The following is a 27,843-nucleotide window of genomic DNA, read 5'->3' as shown; positions in this document are numbered from 1 at the left end:
GTACTGTGTCTCGGTCAAAAGCCATTTTGCGACGAACCAGTATGAAATGAGACTTCAGATACTGCGTTAGAATGCTATTCACATAAGATTCTGTTATTTTAGACAGAAACGGAAGCAGATAAATCGGGTGATAGTTCTCCGGCCTGCCGGCATCGAACGATGGCTTCTTTAGTAAAGGGATGACCTTAGCATGTTTCCAGGTTTGAGGGAACTCAGCATAAGAAAGGCAGAGGTTCATGAGGTCCAGAGAGCTAGGACGAAGTCAATCCTGGAATTTGACAAAGAGTTCTGGTTTGAGGGGGTCTTCTGGAGACCCTGATTTTATCTTGGTGACCAAGGCCTTGAGACCCTCTATTGCGATAGATGGAAAAGCGGAGAGGGAGTGAATCTTGCTCCCTGCGGGAACTCCACTCATCATAAAAGCGGCCTCACGCTTCAAGTGGAAGCCATCATAAATGCCAGCCACCTTATTAAAGAGGAGAATGCTTACATTGGTCGGGCAAAAAATGCGGCTCGGGCTTTTCCGGATTCGCTTAGGATAGATTTTTCTGGCAGCTTTGTATTCTAGTTTAGCAGTAGGACTGTAGGCACGTCTCCAGCTACGCTCTAGAACTTTACAGTTTTTCCTATCTATTCTGAGTGACTCATCAAACCACTCATGGGACCGAGCTTTCTTAGGCTGAATCCATTTTGCTGGAATGCACTTGTCTAAGACCTGGTAAATCCACTTTCCGAAACTGTGGCTAGCTGTCTCAATGTCCGAGAAGAGAGTGGGTTGAGTAGTAGCGAGAATGTCTTGGGAAGTAGTATGATATAGTTTCTGCTAAGGGAGTTTATCTATAGTATTGCGACACCCCTGAGTTTTGGGGCTATAGGGTGCAGCGAGAAGCAGATTAGATTATGGTCGGTCCATATCATCGGTATGGATACTGGAACCTTGGCGAGCAAAATGTTAGATAGCACTGGGTCAAGCAGGTGACCTGCCTCATGTGTAGGCCCAGAGACCAGTTGGTTTAATTGTCAAGCTGCCAGATCATTAAGAAAATTGTGAATATTCGGGTCCTTGTCAGATGTTCGCTAACCCTCCTTGCTGAAGTTGGAGCCAGTAGGAGAGCAACCTTTCAGGACAGGGACTTTGTATCCGCTCCATGGATAGGTTCGAATTGATGCTTCATTAATTGTGCAAGCACTGTTTAAGCTGCCATTTAGGAGGAGGAGCTTGCACTGGCGGGAGGTTTCTGATCAATCCTTAGAGGAACTGTTTCACCAGTTTGCTGGACCGTAAAGATGGAACATTGCACAATCTTCGGAAGTGGGAAATAGGGGCTAAATGAACCTTTATGGAAACGTGAGCTAAGCCGGAACGCGCCAAATGCAAGAGATATGGCAACATTTCTTCTTGTGACGAATGAAGATGGTACACGTTTAGTCGATGCGCACCAAATGCAGAACCTTTTCCACTTGAAAGAGTACATCTTGTTGGTACTATCTGCTCGTGCCCGAGCAAGCACCTCTCTGCATTCCTATGAAACCTTCAAGTGCTGAAACTCTTGGGACTCAGGAGCCAGGCGAATAATTTCAGTGAACTGGGATCTGGGTGGCGTACTTGTACCTGGCGCATCATCAACCGACATGGAATCGGTCTGAGGTGGATTGGAGGTTGTAATGAGAGGAGATGAAGCTCTGTGTACCAATGTTGGCGAGGCCAAGCTGGAGCTTAGTATGATATTGTAGGGTTCTGCCTTTATCTTCTTCAGGACCATTGGAAGGAAAGGAATGGGAGGAAAGGCGCAAGCAAATATGCCAGACCATGCTATTGAAAAGGCATTGCCCCATGATCCCTGATGGGGACGCCAACTTGTGAAGTACCGGCATTTGGCGTTGTCCGGTGCTGCAAAAAGGTCCGTTTCTTTTGCCCCACCGGGATAAAAATGCTGCTGAGAGTGTGTTGATTTAATTCCCACTTGTGGCAGGTTGTTTTTAGTATGCTTAATTGTCTGATATGAGGTATTATCTTCCTGGTACGTACTACGCTGTTAGTGACACCTTGCGCTGAATCGCCTAGCCCCAGATACGTTGAGCTTCCCGAGAAAGCAGGAGAGATCGTGTTCCTCCTCGTTTGTTTATGGAGTGCATTGTCGTAGTATTGTCTGTTCGGACAATCACCAAAGCATTTTGTATTCTGGGCAAGAAAGCTTGAAGCACCAGGAATACTGCGCCTAGCTCGAGGAGATTGATGTGAAGATCCCGATGAGATGATGGCAATTTCAGCTGACCTGGAACTCTTATAGGAAAGCTCCCCAGCCGTCCCAGGAGGCATTCATGGTTATTACCAGAGGTGCGGCTTGGGGCAGGAAAGGCAAGCCTTGCCACAGCTGATGAGGTTGTGTCCACCAGATTAGTGATGCAATTATGGGAGGAAAGACTTGAATTATGTTGTCAAATGTACCCTCAACCTGCACCCACTGCATGTTTAAAGCTTCCTGGAGAGGACGCATGGGCAGAGAACATTGAGGGATGAGGTGAATACAGGAGGACATCATGCCCAAGAGAGATTTGTAAAGGCGTACAGAAAGAAACCTTTTTTGTACGCGTTTCACCAAGGTTATTAATCTCTGTTGTCTTTCTAGCGTAGGGTACGCCTTGTTTTGAATGGTGTCCAGAATGGCACCTAGGAAGGTTAGCCGCCAGAAGGGTTGAAGGACTGACTTTTACAGATTCAGAGTTAGACCTACTTGCTTGAAAAGATGCAGAAAGGATGGATGCTCTTGCAGCCCTACAAGTAGGGGCCTTGACTAGCCAGTAATCTAGGTAAGGCAACATTTAAATGCTGCTGCCCGAGGTATATTGCAACTGGCGCTAGTCACTTCGTGAATATGCGAGGGGCCGATTTGAGCCAGAAAGGAAACATTCTGAACTGATAGGGTCTGCTGGCCATTGTGAACCTGAGGAACTTCTAATGTTTCTGGTGTATGGGTATATGAAAATATGCGTCCTGGAGATCCAGGGATGACATGTAATCGTTTCCGTTGAGGAGATGTAGCACATCCTGAATGGTGATCATGCGGAACGACTATTTCTTAAGGAATTTGTTCAGGCTTCTTAAGTCTAAAATCGGTCTCCACTTCTTTGGAACCTAGAAGAAACGGGAGTAGTAACCCCTTCCTCTTTGACCAAAAGGGACGATTTCTAAAGCTCCCTTCTGCAACATGTTGGCAATCACCAGCTTTAAAAGATGTAGGTGTTTTTGATTAAGAGGTAGCAGAGGGGTTGGAGAAGGTTTTTTTTTTTTTACCAAGTCCACAGAATGGTCAAATTGGATTAGGTCTAAGACCCATTGGTCTGTGGATTTGTTCTTCCACTGTTGTAAATAACGGGAAATGGGCTGGATGGAATGGGCGAGGCGGTAGCCAACAGCAGGAAAAAGCCATTGGTTGTGACTGGTGTTCTTGCCCTGTTGTCCTGTTTCTCCTCTACAAGAGGACTTGTAGTAGGCAGCCATAGGTTGTTGGCGTAAATTGCAGTCTGTATTGCTGGGTGGAGGAAGCGTAAGTTGGGTATCAAAACTGTTGGTATCCTCCCCTGTAAGATGGATGCCCTTTGCTTTGAGCGCCACAAAAAGGCATTCTCTTGTACTGTAAAGTCCCCAGAGACTTAGTGGTTACTGTATCTTACTTAATTGTTTGTAAAGCCTCATTGAAGTGATTGCCAAACAATTCTTCCCTATTATAAGGCAGGTCCAATATTTTGGTCTGTACTTCAGGCCTAAATCATGTGGCCTTCAGCCACGCTCGTCGCCTCAAGTCTGCAGCCCCAGCCAGTGGCAAAAACCTGTGGAGGCAATGTCCATCATGCAGTCTTATTTCTGAGGTGGAGCGCTCGCCTTCTAGAAACATTTTCTTGCTTCTTCTTTGATGTCCGATGGAAGACTATCAACTTGTACAGCAATATCTGACCACATCTGTATACTGTAAAGGCCCAATAACGGCAGGGAATTTGAAGCTCCGATGGTTAGTTCTGACATAGTAGAGAAGCGTTTTCCTATGTTGTCGAGCCTTCTGCCTTACTTGTCCTGGGGCGCTGAAAGGGGAGCCAAGTGATTCTTGGGTCTTAGCTGCGCTGCTTGCGAAATAACCAAATCTGGTTTTGGGTGACCTGGGAGGCCAGCAAGCTCGCCATCAGTGTGAGAAGTTGGCCTGATGTATGATGTCACTAGTTATAGTGTACACCTTATATCAGTCCAAATACCCTTATGGTGATTGGTTGTAAAGTCAACCTTATAGACCAGCTATCCTAGTGGTAGCATGGACAAGAGCAGTCTTAGGCTAAACTCTGAATGGCATGTGAAGCCAGCTGTGATACCATATATAATCCCTTGAATACCAAATGAAAGGACACCACAACAGATATATATATAAAATAAAGTGTATTTATTCTAGCAAACCCTCAGCACTCTTTATGAGCTTAGAGGTAAGTACAACACAGTCTTATTAATGCATACAGTAAGTCACACAGGTAAGTAATACAGTTAGGCCCTAGGGGCCACGCAAACCATATACTAAGTAAGTGGTATAAGAACCACTGTCACGAAATAGAATAGGCCTAGGCCTAGGGAATCGCTGGGGCAACACTACACTAGCGTTAGTTAGGAAGGGGGAGGCCCACGGGATTCGTGTGCAGAGTGGAAACACTCACGCGTAATGCGTAAAAGTCAATAGCAATAGTACAGTTTAGAAAACTGTAGATTTAGGACACTTCCGGAGTAGCTAGGAAGTTGAGACTTGAAAACTAGACACTAGGATAGTCACTATCCTGATGAGCACCGGAGTACCCAAGTTACCTAGCCCACAGGCTGCGGGTGCATAGGGGTGAAGATGCGTCGTTTTCGTCGTCGACTCCTATGGATGCCTGAAGAAAGATGCTGACAGGCAGTCAGGGAAGAGTGTCCGGTGGATCCCAAGGCTGGGATCAAGAAGAGAAGAAACCTGCAAGCAGAAGGGACAGAGTCAAGGTCACTAGCCAGTGACCACGTGGAACCAGGAAGGAACCAGGCGATGTCGTGAAGAGTTGCAGGTGAAGGTGAAGCTTGTCGCTGCAGCCAGGAGGACCAGGAAGCGTCGAGGACGACCAGGACCAGGAGGCGAGCTGTCCCACGAAGGCTCTTGCTGTCGGCGGCGTCGAAGTTGGACTAGGACTCACCAAGCCTTGGCAAGCGGAACCCACGAAGAACAAAGGACTTGCTTCCGGTGCAGACCAGGAAGGTCTGGGGTGCTTCTTCTTTGCAGAGAAGCGGGAGCCAGTCTGGAGGAGCCAAACCAGCGCAGAAGATTTCAGGGTGCGTCGTCACAGAGGCCACTAGCCAGCGGGCAAGCAACCGGACAGACGCGGCAAGCAGGAAAATGCTGAAGGGCCCCACGCAGGACTCGTGGAGTGTGGGGGGCTGATCTTCGGTGCAGATGGTGCTTGGGGTTGGGGCTTCTCAATCCCCGGTGCACAACTTCGAGGGTACCTCAGAAGCTGCGCTGTAAGTTACTAGCCACTTTTCCCAGGTAGCCGGTCCCACGTCGCTCGTCGCCTCCACGGATCTCAGCTCTGCTACAGATGTGGATGAGGGTCGGAGAAGTCTGGAAGTCAAGGCTCTGGTCGGGCTCTGCAGTCGGTTCCTCGTAGAACGGTCGCAAAGCAAAGGGTAGTCTCTTGATGGTGCCTGTTTGCACAGGGTAGCCACTCCTTGGCAACAAGGGAGATTCTTCAGTCTTCTTCTTTCGTCGAATGTCGAAGGTCCAGAGTTTCTGTTCAGTTTTGCAGGTTCAGGATAATCTAAAGTCTTGAGGCCCAACTCCCACTCTTATACTAATCTGGGGGGCTGGGATACCTGCTAGGTCACGCCTTATGGGTGGGACCTGGGAGGGGGTGGTTACACCCACTTCCCTTTGTCCAGTTTCGCGCCAGAGCTGGGGCTGGAGTGCCCCAGCGCCGGTTTGAACTGGACTATGCAAGGAACACCTTGTGTGCCCCAGGCATGTCTCATTCCTTTCAGCCCACCCTGCCCCAATACACTAAAGGCTGTCTGGAGAGGTGCTAGCACCTCCCCAAGCAGGAAACCTATTGTCCAGGCCTCCCTGGCTGGGATCACTCCCAGCTGCAGGAGGTCCGACTTGTGTCGTGGCAGCAGCATCCATTTTGTGATGCTGAGGCTTTGGTCAGAGGCTAACAGTTGAAGTATGATTTTAACATGTCTTTCCCTCTAGAAGGGGGGAATAATATTCTCATGTCCAGAAATGGCATGGGGGTATTATTCCCTAGTGTTAGACACCTTACACGACATGTTTTGATAAAGCCAAACCATAGTTACCATAACCGTCTAAGATTATAAGGCACTTTAAGAGTATATGGTAGGCTATATCATAGAACAGCTATAAGGACAAGGTTCCGAAAGCTGCAGACAGGCTCAGCTCATGCTAGAGCACCATCTCACATGTTACCAAGCACTCTGCCTCCAGGATTGTCAAGGCCTGCCATAGGAGTGACTGATAGGTACACATGTGTCTATATGTAAGTTAGGTATAGGAATACTACACCTAAGCAAGGGGTGATTACACGACCTTGCCCCAGCTGAGTGATCAGCCAGTTGTGTCAAAATGGAAGGCCAGGCCAGGGGTGGCATAATACATGCTGCAGCCCCTGGTAGGCCTAGGGTACACCTATGCCCTGGGTACCTAGGGTACACTGTACAGGGGCCAATAAGGTGATCCTATCCAAATGGGTTATGCACCTAAAGTACATAGTATTAATTTAGAGAGAGAACAGCAGGGCTGTGGGTCTGATTAGCAGGCCCACAGCCACATCTAAGTCGAAAACCAGTAAAGCAAAAGCAAAAAGTGGGGGTGAACATAGAAAGCAGACCCTACTCTCCTACAATCAGGGGCTCTATATTTTTTTATCCAGCCTTGGTAACCGTGGGGGCACGGTTGCTGGATTGTGCATGATCTTTAAGCCCTGGTCCCAAATGTAATCGATGATCGGCATAGATCTTACTGACTTCCTGTAAGGCTCCTTAAAATCATAAAGGAAGCAGTCTTGCTGGTGTGCAGGCATTGGTAATTCAAAGCATCTGGCCACTCCTTCCAAGATGTTATGAAATCCCCCTATATCTTCTTGAGGTGAATCCGTTTTGTGCGGAGATGAGGACGCTGGTGAGGGAATTATGTAAGCATCCCAAACATCCGGTTGAATCTCACCTTCTTCCTCAGAAGAGGACAGCTGTTGCAAAGGCCCTTCCTGAGGAGAGGGACGAATAACCAGAGACCCTAGCTGTGGTGGGGTAGGAGAATAAATCTGTACTTCAGAAGGCAGAGGCTTGTTGGAGAGGCGATGCGGGCGGAAATCTTTTTATACTCTGTTAGGATGGAATGTAGGTCCCTTAAAAGATTAGAAGGAAGACACACCATATACTGCTGATACTATTGCTGGTGTGAATGATGAGATTTTTGGTGATAAGACTTGATCATCTGAGTCCTCATGATAATTAACATTAAGCTCTGATGGGCTTTGCGCTGACCCCAAGAGGCATCCTCATCATCACTCAAAAGGCGTGAGGGTAACAGTTATTGTACTTGACTGGGTGCAGTTAAAGCTGGAGTTAGGGTATTATGCTTTATCTTTTGGTGAACATTTTTTTTCTTCTCTTTGCTATTGGTGTAATTGACGAGGGCTTCTTAACAGTCAGATGTGCATGTTCTATCGACGGAATAGCAGTCTTCGACAGTGAACCGTCGGTGAAAAAAAGTTTAGTCGACTATGACAATGTGGCTGCTGTCGTTGACAAAATCGTAGACGCTGCTTCTGCCGTCAACGAGAATTTCATGGTCGATGAGACAATTGACTAGGAGGAAGATGAGGTCGTCGTCAAGAGCCCTGTTTTCGGCGCGAGGATTGCCGTCGACTAGGTTTGCCGTCGACGAGAGGTTTGCCGTCGACGAGAGGACTGCCGTCGACGAGAGGACTGCCGTCGACGAGAGGACTGCCGTCGACGAGAGGACTGCCGTCGACTGGATGGTAGTTGTTGAGAGATGGGTTTTGAGACAATAGTTAAGAAGACAGAGTGATCTGCACAGTAGATGAAAAAGGAGTCTGACCTGTCAACAATGACGTTTTGACGAGGAAATAGCTGCAGATAATACAATGACGGTGGTGACTGTGGACACCGTCAATGCCACTGAAACCGTACCTGAAAAGCATCTCCTCGTCGTCGAGAACGCCGTCAACAAGCTCTCCGTCGGTGGAGCAGAGGTAGGCTTCTTAAACATGTGTTTAAGCTTCTGAGGAGTAGAAGGTTCTGTAGCTGGTTTTTTAAAGGATATTTTGGTAGATACTGTTTTTTTTATCCATCTGCAGCTGGGAAGGCAGCTTAGGAGGAGGACTATGTTTGAGAGCTCTCTGATGATTTTTTAGGTGCGTTTTTCGGTGGCTGAGAAGACGGGTCATCCAAAGGTCTTTTTTGAGGCGTTTTACAGGAGTATCTTGAAGAGGCATCACTCTGCTCATCAGAGACCAAAGCATTTCTGTTCTTAAGCCTCTGCAGCTACAAGAGAAGCCTCCCTTCTCGATCTTTCAAAGTTTTAGTTGAAAACGTGCGGCATACCTTACAATCCCTAGGTGTGTGTTCAGGATAAAGACAATAAAGACAGTCCTTGTGAGGGTCATCAATGAACAATGTCTTCTTCCTGTAGGTGCCACAGGGTCTGAAGAAGCTTTTATTAGGTGTGTTTCTGCAGGCTTAATGCCTCCTTCTCCACAGCGGTGGTGCCCCTGTCATGGAAACCAGCAAGGGTGGTTCCCTTGCTGGAAAAACCAACACTGGACCCAACTAAACCGGAAAACTTTCGACCCATATTCCTCCTGCCTTGGGTAGCAAAAATTGCTGAGGCCCATACTAATAACTTTCTCTCAGGCTATCTGAACAACATTGGTGCCTTTGACCGCTCCCAGAATGGTTTCCACCCGGGTCATAGTACCAAGACCGCGCTTTTAGCAGTGAGTGAACATCTACGGACCATCCTGGATGAGGGACAATGTGCGGCTCTCATCCTGCTTGACCTCAGCGCCGCGTTCGACACGGTTTCCCATAAGATCCTCCTGAGCCGCCTAGAGGAGGTGGGGGTGGTGGGTCCGGCCCTGGAGTGGTTCCGCTCTTTATTTGAGAGATCATTCCAGGTCTCGGCACCCCCCCCTTCCTCTCACACGCTCATGTCATCAAGCAGGGGGTTCCTCAGGGCTCGGCATTAAGCCCTGTCCTGTTCAATCTCTATGTTCAACCCCTGGCGGCAGAGGCGAGGGATTCTGGCTTGACCATGGTTTCGTACGCCGATGATACGCAGCTGGTGGTGGCCCTCTCCGATGACCATACTCGGGCCGCCGTGCATTTTTGGGGGTCGGCCTAGCAGTGGTCGCGCATTGGATGACCACCAACTGCCTTCAACTTAATGCCAACAAGTCAGAAGTGCTGCTGGTGGGGAGAGACAAGAGGCTCTGGAGCAAGCATTAGTGGCCGGCGTCTCTGGGCAGTGCCCCCACCCCTAAGCTGGTTGTAAAAAACTTAGGGGTCTGGATTTGACTCTAATCTTGGCTTTCAGGAAAATACCAAGAAGATCGCTGGCATTTGCTTTGGTCTCCTCCGGGGTTTGAGACCTATGCTGGGCTTCTTTGATCCATCTACCCGCCGGCTGATAGTCCAAGCGACTATTCTTTCTCGGTTAAACTATCCTAACTCACTCATGTTGGGTGCCAATAAGGCGAAAGTTACGCGCCTTTTGCGGGTCCAGGACGCAGCTGCCTGAGTTTTATTGCGGCCCCCTAGAACTTGCTTTGCGACTGGTGCCTTGCGGCACCTGCACTGGCTGCCCATGCCTCCAAGGATTGAATTCAAGGCACTATGCCTGACCTTCAAAACCTTAAAGCTGTCCTCCCCCGAGATTTTGTCTAACTTGTTGATCCCCTATGTACCCACACGCCAGCTGCGCTCAGCCGAGCAATTCTTGGCAACGGTCCCCCGGGTGAAGCGCCCCAGAGCCGGTCGTTTCAGTACCTTGCTGCCAAACTATGAAATTCCCTCCCTGTTCAGATTTGTCGGCTAGATTGCCTGTTGTCCTTCTGTAAAGCTATCAAAACTTTCCTATTTCCCACGGTCTAGCTTTTGCTCCCTACCGACACTGCTGCAAGTGCCGGGACGCCTCTCCAATGAGGCAGCTGTGCGCCATACAAGTATACCTAACAACAATCTGACATGGTAGGCGTCAGATTACTTCACCTAAACACAGGTGTACATATCTGGATTGTATATCTGTGAAATGAAAAAGGGAAAAACCTGAAGAAATCTTCTTTCAAGAGCTGTGAGGAAAAGAACTGAGCAGAGCTCAGTGGAGACTCCGTAGCACAATGGACGGTACAAAATCTGAGTTATTAGAGATTCTCTCAGGAAGGTTCTACAGGGTGGTATCATCTGATGGCTGTTTTCTAAGTTTGGTCCTTTTTAAATAATGAGGCCTTGGGCCCCATGTTCTAGGTCTACTAGGACATTACTTTTAAAGAAACCGGGGACTTCCATCTTGACGACGGGGAATGATTCAAGCATGTGAAACTATGAAAGTTCCAATACTGGAGTATGAGCCTGCCCCTGAACTCTAGCCAGCAGTTTGGGTTTAGGGGGAAGCCTCATGTGTGGTTTGGGTACTACTATTTTCTCAGACTCTGAGCCATAGTTACCATAAGAAACTTGAGCACCAAGAGAAATTGGTTCAGATAACAGACATCTACAGAGGCCTCTCATCTGGAGAGAAGGCGTGTGTTTGATCGTAGAGGGATGCAAGGTACTTCCAACACATGTACCAGCTCCATTAACCAGTACTGCTTTGGCCACGGTGGGGCTAGGAAGATAATGCAGCATGCTTGAAATGGAAAAAGGACCAAAAAACGTATTAAAAAATAGGCATTTTAATTTACCATATAAATGTTTTTTCTTCTCGTTTATGGTTCACAATGTCTGCAGGCATAAAAATGCCATTTCAGGTTGGTCTGGCTAGAGAAGAGAGTCAGATACATCTTGCTGTAGATTCAACACTTTGTCTGTCTCTGATTAAACTCCCTTTCATGATACCTAACTGAATTGCTGAGCATTATTAGCCTAGTCACTGGATCATCTGGCAGGTGTCTTACTCATGCTCGATTGCCCAATCTAAAGAGGAGAAGTCAACTCTTTATGGTTGCCAATGTAAATGATGAGAAAAGCCCGCAGGCCTGGTCTATTTGATCGGAGTTCTAAAACATTGATGTGCAGCTGTGTTTTATGGTATGTCCATAACTATCTTAGGAAACGTTAATGAAAATGTGCACCCAAGCTGTTGATTGGCTCATCCGTTCTTAGGATGAAAGAAGCCGATGCAAATGGAAGAGAGAACACCACAGAAAGATCTTCGAATGAGGTGCAAATCAATATGGACCCTTAAGGAGTACAAGATTTGCACCCACTGGCTGTGCAGTTAACTCTTGTAGTGGTTGCATGCAGAGACGGAAATGGGAGGTAAAGTAGATGCAAGAAGACCTCATTCCTAGGAGTAACTTCAAAATTAATAGTGAAGGCACCTGCACATTTAGCTAGCAACTTGCCGGTGGCCTTCAGGTCCTGCTTGTTCCAGTTGCAACATTTTTATCACTTGACACCGCCGCTGCCTGGGTTTTCCCACTTGGGTTTTTCCAGCTCACCGTACTTCCTGACAAAAGAAGTCCTGCTCTTCCCAAGACCTACTTAATGCAGGTCGCAGCACCAACAAAGGCAAGCTGGTCTGCACCCAGCGCTAGGAACCCTGGCCCCACGACCATCCAATGCAACACCACAACCACAGCTGCCACCAGAGCCAACAAACACCGCCACTACGTCTCCGCGACGTGGACAACACACACTACCAAACACTCTGCAGCTGCACATTACCCAGCATCACAGAGGACCTTTCTCCTGCACTCACTGCAATTTCACCTGCGACACCTCAGATGCAGACACCATCACCTCCAAACAAGTGACGCATGCCACCACCACACCAAATCAATTGTCTGCCATGCTCCTCAACGTCCGATTCCTCGGGAAATACTCCACCAAAATCGGGGACCTACTCAACAGCATCAAACCCGCCCTTCTTTCTGGACCGAAACATGGCTCAACCCAGCCTCCAGCCCAGACATCGCCTCAGGCATCCCGTCGCCTACAAAATCATACGCCAGGACTGAACCCACAAACCAGGCGGAGGACACTCGATCATCTACAAAAACAAAATTGACTGCACCACCTCCACGAACTTGGATACCAACATCATGGAACATCTCCACCTCAAAATACGAATGACTAGAACGCCATGCTTCAGGGAACCCTCGTTTCTGTGGGTGGAATTCTGCAGCCACATTGCAGACTTCCTAGATCCCCTCTCCATCAGATCAACCAACTACATCCTCCACAAAGACCTAAATTTCCACCTGGAAGTCACCACAGAACCTAACTCCACTGCTCTTCGACAGTCTCAGCAACGTCAGACTTACCTAGTTTGTCCAAGAATCAACCCACACTTTAGGCCACACCCTTGATCCTTTTTTCTACTCCAACAACAGGATCACCACAACCCACACGAGCCCGTTCACACTGTTCGACCACTACATCATACATTTCAAGATACAAGCCCACCAAGCCACTCCAGCAGAAAAACTCAAAGTACCATCAAGAAACTGGGGCAAAATAGCCAAAGAAAACTGGACCAAAAACCTACAGGAACACCGACCCAACCACACCGAAAACCTCAATGTCGACACCAAGCTCTTAAATAAACGGCTCACCGACTGCGCCAACCACATCGCTTCCACAAGACCGACAAAAACAACAAATGACCCAGCAGGTACACAAACGACCTCAGGGAGTCCAAGCTACACTGCAAACAACTGGAGAGGAAATAGAGACTCAGTAAAAACACCAAGGCAAGATCCACATGCAAAGCCGTCCTTAGCCTCCATCGTCAACAACTAAGACACGCAAAGAAAAAGACCCCAACTCTCAGACTTGACGCAAGCTCCAACAAAAAACTGTTTGCTATCGTCAAAGGAGTTCTCCAAATTCACCGATGCAAATAACAGCACCATCTCATCTGATGCACTCTGCAACAACCCCTTAAACTTCTTTGGACAGAAGACTGATAATATCTACAACACATTCAACCCAAAGCATACAGATAGGAACTCCCCTGACCATCCGGACACCTTCATCACCACACAGCAGCTACAGACCCATCTTGGTCCTGCCTTTTCCAGCTAAAGTCACTGAGAAAGCCATCAATACCCTACTCGCAGACCACCTAGAACTCTAACTTCTGGACAGCTCTCAATATGATTTCCGCACCAACCATAGCAGAGACAGCCCTCATTGCTACCACCGTTGACATCAGCAGCATCCACTTCGGAGGAGAAAAGGCGCACTCATCCCCCTCGACCTCTACGCAGCTTTCAATACAGTCTCTGGTATCTATGGACCAGCCCTCAAGTGGATACCCTCCTTCCTCACGGACAGAACTCAATGAGTTAGAATTCCCCCTCTATACCGCAGATCCCAAGAAACTCTTCTCTGGAGTCGCTCAAGGATCGTTGCTCAGACCAATACTCTTAAATGTCTGCATGACAGCCCTCGCGGACATCGTAAGAGTCCACAAGATCAACATAGTATCCTACATGGACGACACAGCTCATCCTCTACCTTACCAACTCAACCAGCAATGTCAAAGCAAACTTCGCCGAACGCCTGAGCAATATCACTGCTTGGATGTGAAACAACTGCCTCCAACTCAATACAGACAAAACCGAAGTCCTAATCTTCAGCAACAACCCCTCTCCCCTGGGACGCATCTTAGTGGCCCTCCGAACTTGGCTCCCACCCACCCCTGCGGACCATGCCAAAAACCTCTGGATCATCCTGGACACCAACCTCTCCATGAGCAGATAGTTCAACGCCGTAAACTCATCATGCTACCACATCCTATGAATGCTACTCAACATTTTCAAGTGGACCACATTGAACACCAGATGAACGGTCACCCAGGCTCTTATCACAAGTAGACTTGACTAGGGAACCGCCCTCTATGTCTGAATCCCAGCCCATGTCCTACACAGACTCAAAACCATCGAGAACACCACCGCCAGACTCATCCCTAACATCCCACAAAATAAACACATCTCTCCACACCTCAACGATCTCCACTGGCTCCCAGTCCAGGAAAGAAGTAAGTTCAAGTTACCCATGCCTACAAAACTCTCTACACCACCGGGACAGCTTACCTCAACCACCGCCTCAACTTCTACCAAACCACCAGACATTTGATTTGCGTCACAGGCAAGAGCACACCTCCCTTGCATCAAGAAGACCAGAAGCAGAGAATGTTCCTTCTCTTACCTCACAGCCAAGATCTGGAACGACTTTGCGTTACACCTCAGAACCACCTCCTCCTCCCTCATGGACTTCCAAAAAAACCTCAAGACATGGCTCTTCCAGATGAAACTGGCATGATCTGGTGGCTTAGTAGACAATTAAGACTACTTTAGGGGCCTGTGTTTGCCCTCATGGTCACAGGTTAAAATCCCAGCAGGTCCACTGAGTCTTGCATCCTTCTGAGGTCGATAAAATGAGTACCAACAATAAACATCTGTTTTCAGTGACAAGATAACTGTCTGGGTCAATGTTTGCTTTAAAAATTAAAAATAATTTTTTTGGGGGGGGGGGGGTTTACATAGCACAAACTTGACCCGAATGTATCAGAGCGCTTTACATGAGCGCCAGTTGCGTTACAGACTGACACATTCATTTTGTTAGGCACGGCGAGAAGAAGTGATTTGCCCAGAATCACAGGATGTTGCGCGTCCCTGCCGAGATTCGAACCCACTTCCCTAGCTTTTTTGCGGTTGACTGCTCTAGCCATTAGGCCATACATGTTATGTTATGATCTCCTCCTCCCCCTCAAGCTGGCCCTACTCCGTGCCTGGATACCCTCAAGGATGATTAGCCACACTCTACAAATTCACATAACATAACTGGATGAAAACATTTGGAACCGCTATTGCGTTGATATATTCTCTCAATGAGCTCTTTGGGGAAAACGCTTTTCCTACCATTGTGTCAAGAATTACTTGAGCCTTCCATAAGCCTGGTCTGTTTCTCTACATGACTCAAAAGGGCAACTAAACAAGGTTAATATTTATTTGTATGTTCAAGTGCTCATGTTTGCAACTATTTGATAGTACAACTGCTCACGGCATACATTTTGGAAAAATAAAGGTAAACAAAAATTAATTCCAAGTACTGTAATGCAATCACACTTCCAAATAAAATTGGTAGATATTTATTTATTTACTTGTTCAACAGTTTAGAAGTTTGCATTCCAAAAAAGGCTTTTAGGAGTTGACAGTCTAGCTTGAAGTATTATGCATGCAATTAAAATATTCCATATTTGGATTATTTAAAGATCACATACCTGGGAGATAAAGAGTTTTTTGGCATGAAAGCGAAGTCCAGTAGAGGGAAGAAATCTTTTGGGCCAATCATGCCAAAACCCTTAGTCAGATTAGCATGTATCCTAAAAAAAAAAAAAAAAAAAACATGATATAACTGAAATTACAGAAATAACTGATTTTCATTGACAATGTGAAAATGGAGGTGTACACTGACATGACATGTATTTATGAATATGATATCGCCCAAATGCAATCAGAATAGGCCCCACAGCAATTTGCCACTGGGGATGTCATGAGGTACTTTTTTTTTCCTTTAATGACATTTCAAATAGCCCTCAGTTTTTCTAATAACTAAGGGAATTCAGAGCCCTAATTTGTTAGTTTTTTAAAGATTTTTATACAGTTGCAACAAACAGTGCCAAAAATAAATTACGTAACAGTATAGAAGCTAATGACTGGAGAATTGATGGCCAGAAGTCTTAATACGTAAAACCCACTCAGTATTAAGCAGGAGAACCTCTTTTTCACACAGATGTGCACAGTGTAATGGGAAACAGCCTTTACAACGAAGGCTGATTCACGCAAGCGTTTACACCGAAGGTTTTATCACGCAGGCCTCTTTAAAACGCAAGCCTTTTCTTCGCAGATTTTACAACGAAAATGCCTTTATCACACATGCCTTTACTACGAATTTCATTGTAAAGGCATGAATGGTAAAGACACATTTGTGGTAAAATCACTCCCAATTCGTAGACTCCTTTCACCGAGCGTCGCGTTTAAGAAACATTGTACATGACGAGGGAGATTGTATAATTAAAAATGAACATTTTAAAATACTATGTGGCGACTGGCGCCATGTATAATTACTCTTGTAAAAAGCGTTGTCAAAATTATTATAGTTTATATCTATTGAACTGTCTAAGCTGAGAAAAGTATGCCCTCTACTCAGGGATAGATCTCAGAGACGAGATGATATGAACTCACCCATAAATTCAAAACTTGAGCAAAAAGTGTACATTTAATTGAATCTCCTTGGTAAAATCAACAGATAGATCCTGTAATAAGCTATATATTACTACTGAGTGTGGGAAGGACCATGACTCACAAGAGAAGCCTCAGATGGGCCATGTTGGCCTTCCTCCTGCCCTTGGCATTTAGATAGTCTTTTAATTATCGGTTTCAATTTTCAAATCTGTACTTTTCTTCTCAACTGTTTATAAATAGTATACAAGCAAATTTGCAGTTTAATATGCCATTATAACTATTTTTGGAGGTTAACCATTGTCTGGAGGTGGTTGGTGATTGCCTGGGGCGAGCCCATCCTCAACAGCCAGTTGTCAAGCTAGGGTGTGCTGGAAACACTGCCTTCAGTTTCAGGAACGCCTGGCAGGCACTGGTGAGGCCAAAAGTGAGCACTACGAACTGAAAATGCTCCTGGTCCCGGACGGGGATATGGAAATAAGGTTCCTGCAGGTCCAACATCCACATCCAGGGTCGAGTTAGTCCGCCCTGGTGTTCAGAGAACCTGCCAGTTGTTGAACCTCCAAGGAAATGCCTTGATGTTCCAGCCATGTCCAGAGACGAAGGGCCTCCTGACATAGGGTCCACGACCCCACCCCGCCCTGTTTGTTGCAATACCACATGGCGGTAGTGTTGTCCGTGACTCTTCTCCGGACAGGGAAGGAATGCCTTCAGTGCAAGACAAATCGCCCGGAGCTCCAGGAGGTTGATATGAAGCCCAGACTCCGCCAGAGACCAGAGGCCGCTGATATCCGCCTCTCCCATGTGGCCGCCCCATCCCAGAAGGGAGGCATCTGTCACCACAGTGTGGTCAGGTTGGGGAACGAAGAGCGATCTGTCACTGACCCAAACCTGGTTCATGAGCCACCACGGCAATTGTTGAGCAGTGCCCTCCGAGATCTGAACGTATTCGGACAGATTCCCCCGATGCTGCGCCCACTGGAACTTCAGGTCTCACTGTAGAGCCCGCATATCCCACCTGGCATGATTGGTCAGCAGGATACTGGAGGCCATGAAGCCCAGCAGCCTTAGGGTCATTCTGACCGAAACACGGGACAAGGGCTGAAAGATCTGAATCATAGCCCGAATGTCCCGGACTCGCTGTTCGGGAGGATAAACCCGAAACTGCGCCGTGTCCAGAACCGCTCCGATAAAGAGGAGCTTCTGAGAGGGAATCAGGTGCGACTTCAGCACATTGATGGGAGAACCCCAGCAGATGCAGGAGGTCGGCCATAGTCTGGAGGTGGGAGACGACTGCCTGGGGCGAACCCGCCTTCAACAGCCAGTCGTCGAGATAGAGGAAGACTGAAAACCCCTGATCTGCGCAGATGAGTTGCGACCACCACCATCACTTTCGTGAACACCCGAGGGGCGCTGGTAAGGCCAAAGGGGAGCACAGTAAACTGAAAGTGCTCGTGGCCTACCGTGAACCGCGGGTAAAGCCGGTGGGCAGACAGGACGGAGATGTGAAAATAAGCGTCCTGCAAGTCCAACACTCCCATCCAGTCTTGCAGGTCAAGGGCAGACAAGACCTGAGCAAGCGTCAACATTTGTAACTTCTCCTTCCAGAGGAAGCGATTGACTTCCCTGAGATCCAAGATAGGACGGAGGCCCTTGTCCTTCTTGGGAACCAGAAAGGACTGGGAGTAGCAACCACGACCTACTTCTGGGACAGGAACACACTCGATGGCTCCCTTGGCCAAGAGAGCCGTAACTTCCTGCTGAAGAAGTGCCAGATGATCCTCCGACATGCGGTGGTGACGAGCTGGCATGGCTGGAGGGGTAGTCTCGAAGGGACTAGCCCCTTTGGACTGTCTGCAAAACCCACCTGTCCGAAGTGATGGTGCGCCAGTGGGGGAGGGGATGGCAAATCCTGCCGCCCACTGGCGTCTGAAGGGCCTGAAAAGGTCAGACTAGAAGGTTTGGGGGCTGCTGCAGAGGGGGAAGTTGGTGGACTGGCCCCCCCCCCCCCGCTGGCCCCCTGAACCACGACGCTGGTTCCCACATCCCCTGCCGCGCACAAAGGTTGGTTAGCTTGCTGCGGCCTGTGGCCCTGGGTGGGACGTAGCGGGGCACCCCTTTCGTAGCCACGAAAGGGGCGAAAAGCAGACTGCGCCAGAGGAGAGGCCCAAGGACTTGGCTGTAACCCGTGAGCCCTTGAAGAGCTCTAGGGCGTTGTCTGCTTTGTTCCAAAGAGGAGACAGCCATCAAAGGGCATGTCCAGCAAGGTGTTCTGGACATCCCTGAAAAGCCAGTGGACCTTATCCAGGCGTAGTGACGAAGCGCTACCAACTGTGAAATAGTCCTGCCCAGATAGTCGGCGGTGTCCAGTCCACAACGGATTGTAAACTTTGCTGCGTCCCTCCCGGCGGCGACAGCCTGGGAGAGCACTGCCCGGGCCTCCTCCGGACACTGAGGCAGCACTTGCGCCACCGTATCCCACACGGAGTGCGAATAACGGCCCAAGAGGCATGCGGTGTTTACTGACCGCAGCCCTAAGCTGGCAGGTGAGAAAGGAATATGCTACTTACCAGTATGCATCTTTTCTTGGCATGTAGAGCTGCAGAGTTGTACACTGTGCATAGATCGCCATCTGGTGTTGGGCCCGGATGTTTGCAGTTTGTTTTTCCTCTTGGAAAGTCTTTGGAAGTCACGGGATCGGTGACTCCTCCCTTGGCTCATACTGCGCATGGGCTTCGGCTCCATCCTCAGATTGTTTTTCGCCAGTAGGGAAAGATGGAGCTTAGTGACTACAGTGAAGAAACCCATGTATGTTGTATCTAAATAAGATATACCGGAACAGATACAGGTAGCCGGGGAGGCGGGTGGGCGTGTACAACTCTGCAGCTCTACATGCCAAGAGCAGATGCATACTGGTAAGTAGCATATTCCGTTCAAGGCATATGAGCTGCAGATTGTACACTGTGCATAGATTATATAGCAGTTCCCAACCCTAGCGGCGACCACCGGTATCTGTTGCAGTGGTTTGAAATAATGTTTTTAGTACAGCTTGGCCCACACTAGCTTGTTGCTTGGATTGCACATCTACACAATAGTGTTTAGTGAAAGTGTGCGGTGTTGACCATGTAGCTGCCTTGCAGATATCATGTAGTGGAATATTGCCCAGAAATGCCATGGAAGCCCCTATCTTTCGTGTAGAGTGGGCTTTAGGTGGAACGGATAGCGTTCTCTTGGCTTTGTGGTAGCAAATCTGGATGCATTTTACAATCCACCTAGCTATCCCTGATTTTGAGATGGGGTTGCCTTTGTGTGGTGGAGAGAAGGAGACAAACAGTTGTTTGGTTTTCCTGAAAGGTTGTGTCCTTTGGATATAGTAAAGTAAGGCTTGTTTGACGTCTAGCCTGTGTAGAGCCCTTCCTGCAACGCTTTGAGGTTGCGAGAAAAAAACTGGTAATTCTACAGTTTGGTTTAAGTGAAAAGGGGAAATGACTTTTGGTAGGAATTTTGGGTTGGTACGGAGAACAACTTTGTTGTGGTGCATTTGAAGAAAAGGTTCTTGTATGGTAAATGCTTGTATTTCACTGACCCTTCTAAGGGAAGTGATGGCTAAAAGGAAAGCTGTTTTCCATGTGAGAAATTGTAGTTCGCATTTATGCAAAGGTTCGAAGGGAGGCCCCATCAGCCTTGTGAGAACAATATTTAGGTTCCATACAGGTGACGGTAGTACCCTGGGGGGAATTATTCTCCTTATTCCTTCCATGAATGCTTTAATGGCAGGTACCCTGAAAAGTGAGAGGTGCTGCCTGTTTTGTAAGTAAGCTGCTATTGCTGCGAGGTGTAGCCGAATGGATGAATAGGCTAGGTTACACCTTTGTAGGTGGAGTAAGTAGCATAGAATATGCTGTATAGACGTGTCTAGGGGATTGATGGTGTTGTTATGGCAGTAAACCACAAATCTTTTCCACTTGGCAGCGTAGCAGGCTCTAGTGGTAGGGTGTCTGGCCTCTCTGATGACATTCATACAGTCAGGGGGAAGGTTTAGGTACCCGAATTCTATGATTTCAGGAGCCAGATCGCAAGGTTGAGTTGAGCTGGGTCCGGGTGTCTGATCTCTCCATGGTTCTGGGTTAAAAGGCATGGCGAGAGGTGTAGCTTTTGGTGTGGTACTACCGATAGTTGCAGTAGTGTGGTGTACCACGGTTGTCTGGCCCACGTTGGAGCTACTAGGATTAGTGCGAGAGTGCTGTTGTAGCTTCCGCACCATTAATGGAATGAGTGGGAGAGGCGGAAAAGCGTACGCAAATTTGCCTGACCAGTTCATCCATATCGCATTTCCTTTGAATAATGGGTGTGGGTATCTGGCGGCGAAGCTTGGGCATTTTGTGCTTTCGTGGGTGGCGAACAGGTCTATCTGTGGATGTCCCCACATTTGAAAGAACGGATGAAGAACGCATGGGTGAAGTTCCCACTCATGGATCTGTTGTGTGTGTCTGCTGAGCAGATCTGCCACTGTGTTCTGAACTCCTGGGACATGTTGGGCTAGGAGAAAGATTTTGTGAGGAATTGCCCATCTCCATATGCTCTGTGCTAATTGAGAGAGCTGTGGAGAGTGTGTGCCCCCCTGTTTTTGAATATAATACATGGCCGTCATGTTGTCTGTGCGAATGAGGACTGCCTTGCCTGAAATGTGTTTTAGAAAGGATTTCAGGGCTAGAAAGATTGCCAGTAACTCCAGATGATTGATGTGGAGTGATTTTTGTTGTGGCGTCCATGTGCCCTGCACTGTGAGGTGTAATAGATGAGCTCCCCAGCCGGAGAGCGATGCGTCCATTGTTAGTATTATTTGGTGAACCGGGTCCAGGAACGGTCGACCTTTGGAAAGGTTTGTGGTGTTCCACCACTGCAGAGAGCGATGGGTGCGACCGTCTACCAACACCAGATCTGTCAGTTTGCCCTGGGCCTGGTTCCATTGGTGTGCTAAGCACTCTTGGAGAGGACGCATCTGGAGTCTTGTGTGGGGCACTATGAAGATGCAAGAGGCCATCATCCCGATGAGTTGCATAAACACCTTTGCTGGAAGGGAGCGTTGAAGTATGAAGGTTTGACGCAAAGCCTGAATGCTTGCAATCCTGGCTGGATTGGGGTAGGCTATGGCTTTTGAGGTGTCTATAGTGGCACCTAGGTATTGCTTTATGTGTGAGGGTGTTAAGTGGGACTTCTGGTAATTGATGGTGAAGCCCAGTTCATGGAGCAGTTGTATTGTATTGTTGGTGTGGCACACGTACTGGTTGTAGGATGTGGCTTTTATGAGCCAATCGTCCAAATATGGGAAGACGTGTATGTGCGGTCTTCTGAGGTGTGCTGCCACTACCGCTAGGCACTTGGTGAATACTCTTGGTGCTGTTGTTACCCCGAATGGGAGTACTTTAAACTGGTAGTGGTGCCCGTCCACTACAAATCTGAGGTACTTCCTGTGAGCATGGTGTACCGGAATGTGAAAGTATTCAGGTCTCACTATCTCTCACGGGCACACAGGTGCATCTCCAAAAGCTCATCAGCTAAATGGCTCAAGGAAGCCTTTTTAAACAGAAGGGGGATGGGAGCAGACTGCTTCAGCTCCCAGCACAGTTCACCCCTCAGCATTATGGTAAATGCAGTTCACTTAAATACGTACTTGTAATATTGCTGAAGTAATTCACCAAGGTAAGTGTTGTGAATCTCTAGACACGTGTTTCTGGATATTATCCTTCATCAGTAGAGATAGTAGTACTTATCCCTAGGTGGCGGGTCTGAAAGATAGTTCGATCGCAAAATCCAGTAGGACCGAACGTGTGAAACAGCCATCTCGTCTAACCCCTGACTCCAAACAATAATCCTTGGTGAAGGTTTGAAAGTAAGCTGCACGCCAAATCTCAGTCAAGGGAACGCACCTGGTCAATGCAGAGGTGGAAGATTTTGCTTCTGTGGAATGGTCCAGATTCCCTCTGACCTTTTTTGCAATGGTGTGGCACATTTTGATGCATATCCTGCTTTATCCTTTTTTTCTGACCGTGTAACCTATCCTATGAAGAACTTGTTGCTAAGATCTAACCTCTTCTGTGTGGTCTAGTAATAGCGGACCATCTGCCTGGGATCCAGCTGGTGTAATAGCTCTCCTTCCTTGGTGGGATGGACCAGATTATCCGTGATGGAACGGGGTTACCATCCTGGGGAGAAAAGCCACTTAGTTCGGAGGACAAGCTAGTCCAGGAAGAAGCATGTGAACAGTGTGCCAACACTAAATGCATAAAATTCACCGACAAGCCTTCCCAAGGTAATAGCAATAACAAAAACAGTCTTAACCCCGTCGCTGCTAGGTCTTTCTTCCCTGTGCGAAGCCTTTTTCTTGGCTATTTGGGGTAGTTTGTGCTTAGGCCCCTGTAACGTTTTGACCACATAAGGTATCCATGCCAAATTTGCGTCCTTTTATTCCAACATCATGGGCATTTTAAAGGCACCCAGGGTTTGTTGATTCCCCAGGAAAAGACCCAGAAATTAGCCAAATTACAACAAAAAAATGTAATGGGGAAAAAAGAGCTGCAGAAAAAAGTGTCTGTGTTTTTTCCCTGCAAATGGTATCAACAAAGGGTTCGTGGTGCTGAAATCACCATCTTCCCAGGTTTCAGGGACTGCCAGACTTTTGCCAGTAAACCAAAATGTTTTACACAGTTTTGGCATTTTACTGGAACATTTTTTTGCTTTCAACCTACTTCCAGTTAATGGTAGAAATGGGTATGAAAGCAATAATGGATCCTGGAAAGCTATACATTTCAGAAAAGTAGACAGAATTCTGTATTCAGCAAGGGGTCATTTGTGTAGATCCTTCAAGATTTTGTTACAGAAACTAACAGCTGAAAAAAGGAACAATTGAAAATGAGTTGAAAAAAACAGCCATTTGTGCCAACGTTTTCATCTGTAATTTTTTTTTTTTTTTTTTTTAAGTATGACAAAGTTTTGAAAGCAATATACCGTTGCTGGACCCTACTGGTTGTGGGGATATATATGATTTGCAGGTTCACCAAGAACCTGAGGAACCCAGGGCCAATAACTGAGCAGCGTCTTGTAATGTTTTTTTTTAATTGTGTAACAGGTATGTAGCAATTCATTTGGGAAAATCAAAACAGTGAAAAATCGGTATGAAAGACACCTATGTATTTCTGAAATGGGAACAAAATATAGAGTTTAGAAACGGTAGCTATTTGCACATCTCTGAAATTGTGGGTACCCATACTATCATGTGAATTATAGGAAATTTTTCAAAGTTACTTCTTTTTCACACATGGTCTTACATTTGGAAGGGAGAAATGCATCGACAGTCATTAGGCAATAACAGTTTCTCTACAATTTTGTGTTCCCCAAAGTCTCCCGATAAAAATGATAGCTCACTTGTGTGGGTAGGCCTAGTGCCCGCGACAGGAAACTGCTCAAAACGCAACGTGGACACACAAAAGTTTTACAGTGAAAATGGACCCCTTTTTTGCAAAGTGCCTAGCTGTAGATTTTGAACCCTAGCTCTGCCGGCACCTAGGGAAACCTAGCAAGCCTATACATTTTTAAAACACTAGACACCTAGGGGAATCCAGGATTAGGGTGACTTGTGAAGACTTAGGCTCAGAATTTGCTCATCTTCGTCAGAATCCAAGGAATCAAGGGGTTTATGAATTTATGCAGATTCCTGGAGTGCACTATCACCCGAGAGGGTATCCTGTCATTGAGCAGGAGTGAGTTTAGCCATACCTAAGGTAGTAGGACTACTCGAAAAGCCTGGTGTTCAGCTTCTTGTGGAATTCAAGAAGTCCAGAGGAGGCTCTCATGTGTAGCGGCAGGTCGTTTCTAAGAGCGATGTAGGAGAAGGTTCAATCATTGGATCTGGTTTTCCATATGCGTGGGATAAGCTAAAGTAGGAGTCTGGACGTGCCTGGACGGTTTGTGAAGCCAGATGCGATTGTTGAGGTATGAGGGACCAGTGTTATGAAGAGAATTGAAAGTGTGGATGACCGGTATGAATTGAGCTAGTTTGTGAATGGGGAGTTAGTGGAACTCTTTCAGGTGTGGTGTGATGTGAGTGCGGATGGGAGGTTGTGGGTGATTCTGGAAGCAGAGTTCTAAATATCTGAATATTCTGCAGCCTTCCAATGTGTTTTTTGTTGATCCTGGCATGGAGGGTGTTCCCGTACTCCAGATTGCTTGTGAGCTGGGCATATACAACAGTTTTCCTGGTGCTACCTGGGAGCCTTTTTGAAGTTTTGCCCAGCATCTTCAAGGTACGGAAGCATGACACAGTGACAGCACAGAATTGGGCGATCATGTCAAGTTTCCTGTTGATGATGATCCCAAGGTTCTTGGCGTAGGGGGTGAGGGCTGGCCCTAGCTCTGTTTGCTACCAAGTGGAGTCCCAGAGTGATGTGCTCTTCCTCAAGATCTCAATCTTGTCTTTGTTCAGCTTTTGACAGTTGGTCTTCATCCAGTGGGCAAATTTGAGTCATGCAGGCATTGAACTTGATCTGGGTACTGGGTGTCGAGAGAGAGAGAGTAGAGAGAGAGAGTAGAACGAGAGAATGAGTTGTATTTCGTCGGTGTAAGAGAAGACGTTGATATTGTGAGTTGATACTGGCAATAGGAATCATATATGCTTTGAAGAGGGTCTGGCTCAGGGATGATCCTTGCGAAACTCTGAAGATGAGGTTGAGGGTGTCAGAGGTGTACAGTGCCAGGCATACTGATTGGGTCCTTCCAGTGGGGAAAGAGGAGATGCATCAGAGTAAGCATCCTTGGGTTCAGATGTCGTGTAGGCATTAGATTAGAATGGGTAGGGAAGACTTTGTTAAATGTTGTAGAGAGACACAGGAAGATAGGGACAGTTGTTCTTGCTGTGGTTGTGTCTGAAAACAACCTAAATTGTGTTGAGGAGTTGGTGGTCGTTGAGGTATTCGGTGAGGAGTCTGTTGATGACGTTCTTTAAGACCTTGGCTGGGTATGGTAGCAGGGGGATCAGTCTGCAGTTGATCAGCATTGCAGGGTGCGCAGACGGTTTCAACAAGAACTTGATTGTATCTTCGGAGAAAACATGTAGCATTGAGGAAACAGGCTACCCACAGGAAAAATCTTCCTCTTCACCACCTATGATCGTTTGGATTTGCTGTCTATTGAGTGGGTCAGGAGGGATTTGGGATTCAGTTTGGTGACAATAGATTGCTCTTTAATGAGGGGTGAACAGAAAGGAATGTTGGATCCCCTTGTACCGGTCTTTAACGTGTAGCCACTACTTGATTTATAGGTTGTGCTGTAGTTAGCTTCGCCCAGGCATATTAAATAGGCTCCTTCAGGGCAGCATTAAATGGTAGCTAAGGTTCTTCTGAGGTGTAAGCAGATTGAACATGTTCAGTGAACATGTTCTACTTGGACGGATGGAGCAATTCAAGAACCATGGCTGCCTTTTAAGGACCACGTGGGACTGATGCCATCTCAGTTGGGCCGAATCAGGGAAGAGGGGAGATTTAATGCTGAGAGATGTATCCAGACCACTTGGCCTTTTTCAAAGCCATAGAGTTGAGTGTGTTGGAAGTGGGAGGCAGTGGTAAGAGTCCCGTCTCCCTACAACCATCTGTATCTTGTAGTCCTTCAGGCATCTGCAGTGGATCTGAATCCGATCCAAAGAGGTCATACATATTCAGTCAATAACGTTCGTAAGAATAAGCACGATTTTTCCAGCAACTTTCCACAAGTGGTCTTTCTGCCTCTCTTCTAAAAAGAGTGTTTTAACTGGTGGCAATGACTTGTTCTGTCACAGTGTAAAATGGGCCGGCCCAGGGTCAGTGAATAATCGGTGTAAATGAAGGGCGAATCAGTGAGGGCCAGGGCATTGGTACAACTCTAAGAGGTGTCAGAACAAAAAGGACACTCAGTACCAAGTGAGAACATGCCAGAGGAACCCCCAGCTGAGCCCTAAACGGTCCCACCGGGGCCTAAAGGCATTCCCTCTGGACCCGAAACTCACAGGAACATCTGCATTTTTGTATGGAGGAATAAGACTACTCTGTCCCAGGTGTCGGAATTTAGGGTAGCCTGGTGTTGGTGCCATGAAGGGCATCAGCAGTATGGTGTCAGAGGAAGGTCCTGAGGCAGGGTAATTTTCTCCAGCTCCTACGAGGAATCAACCGGAGGAGGGGTATGTTGCTGGGGCTTATCCCTAGGATCTGTCTCGATATCAGGGAGAATCCACATGCTAGGTTCTGTGCTTCCTTCTCCCTTACTTTTTGAAGATTTGGAGAAAGGCGAAGAACGGCACAGATCTAGTTTGTGATTACCTTCGAACTCTGCGTCATTCCTCATTGCAGGCCATAAAAAGCTTTCCCTTGTGTTCTTTAATTGCTCTTGGGTTCATAGTATTACACTGGTCGCAAAATTTAAAATTATGCTTAGAACCCAGACACCAGTGGCAGTCATGACAGTCTGCAATTGTGACAGGACATAAACCCTGACTTTTTAGGTGGGGTGACATACCCAAAGCATTGCACTGAGAAACGTTAGAGAAAGAAAAATCCTTCTGAGAAGAACAACCAAAGCTAAGAGTTGTTATAAAAGAAGCTACATATCTAAATCAAAGGCTGCTGGAAAAAAAGCAACTGATGTCAGGGAGGGCACTATATTGCTCCAGTCAGTGGCCATGACTTTACGTCCAGTGTCAACATGGAGCCAGTACGGGAAAGCTATTTCAGAAGTTTATAGATAAAGTTAGCACCTGTGAAATTCGAAAGGTGAGGAAGCAGCAGGTTGAAATATCAGTCAGAAAAGAGCACAGACCAAGGATGACCTGCCGAAAAAGCATGCTCTTGTTTTTGAAAACACAAGATGAAAAATTAGTGAAGAGAGGAAGGAAGGCTGGGCAAAACCAGGATTATGGCAGCAGTACACTCATGCTTTCCCATTGCTGCAACAGGGAAAAAGCATTGAAAGGTATTTTCCCAAGCAAGGAAGGCTGAAAAGGTTCTAGAAAGGATGCTGAGGACATGAGCATACATTTATTAAATTCAAGGTAAATACTGACTGTCTTTACTTAAAGATCAACACTCACATCAAGAGCCTGTCGAGGTACGCAATTGCAAATGGTGAAAGAGCCTTAGTCCCCAAGACTGGCAACATTATTCCAAGCCAAACTGAAAAAAGGAAATAAAAGCAAATAAGTATTATTAAAGTATACACGAATAAACTAATAAATAGGTTAACGATTACTAGTGTGACAGATTATTGTTCTTCTATCCAGCTCACTGACACAGTCTCATGAATAGCTCA

General features: G+C 47.1%; 1 protein-coding gene across 3 annotated transcripts in view; it reads right to left on the bottom strand.

The window, feature by feature from the left end:
• TMEM214 (transmembrane protein 214) overlaps positions 1 to 27,843 on the bottom strand; it is a 390,212-nt gene that overhangs the window by 237,705 nt on the left and 124,664 nt on the right. For all 3 annotated transcript variants that reach the window (XR_014963237.1, XM_085613232.1, XM_085613233.1), the window contains exons 7-8: positions 27,626 to 27,707; positions 15,552 to 15,653 (exon numbers count right to left, since the gene is read on the bottom strand). Coding sequence is in view for 2 of the 3 variants with exons in the window: in XM_085613232.1 (XP_085469358.1) it covers positions 15,552 to 15,653; positions 27,626 to 27,707 (184 nt within the window). In the remaining variant the exon portion in view is untranslated. The remainder of the gene's footprint in view (positions 1 to 15,551; positions 15,654 to 27,625; positions 27,708 to 27,843) is intronic.

The sequence above is a fragment of the Triturus cristatus genome, chromosome 6 (assembly GCF_964204655.1).
Source record: "Triturus cristatus chromosome 6, aTriCri1.1, whole genome shotgun sequence".
Lineage (NCBI taxonomy): Eukaryota > Metazoa > Chordata > Amphibia > Caudata > Salamandridae > Triturus > Triturus cristatus.
Note: the sequence above shows the minus strand (reverse complement) of the source record. Positions and strands in the feature narration are given on the sequence as shown.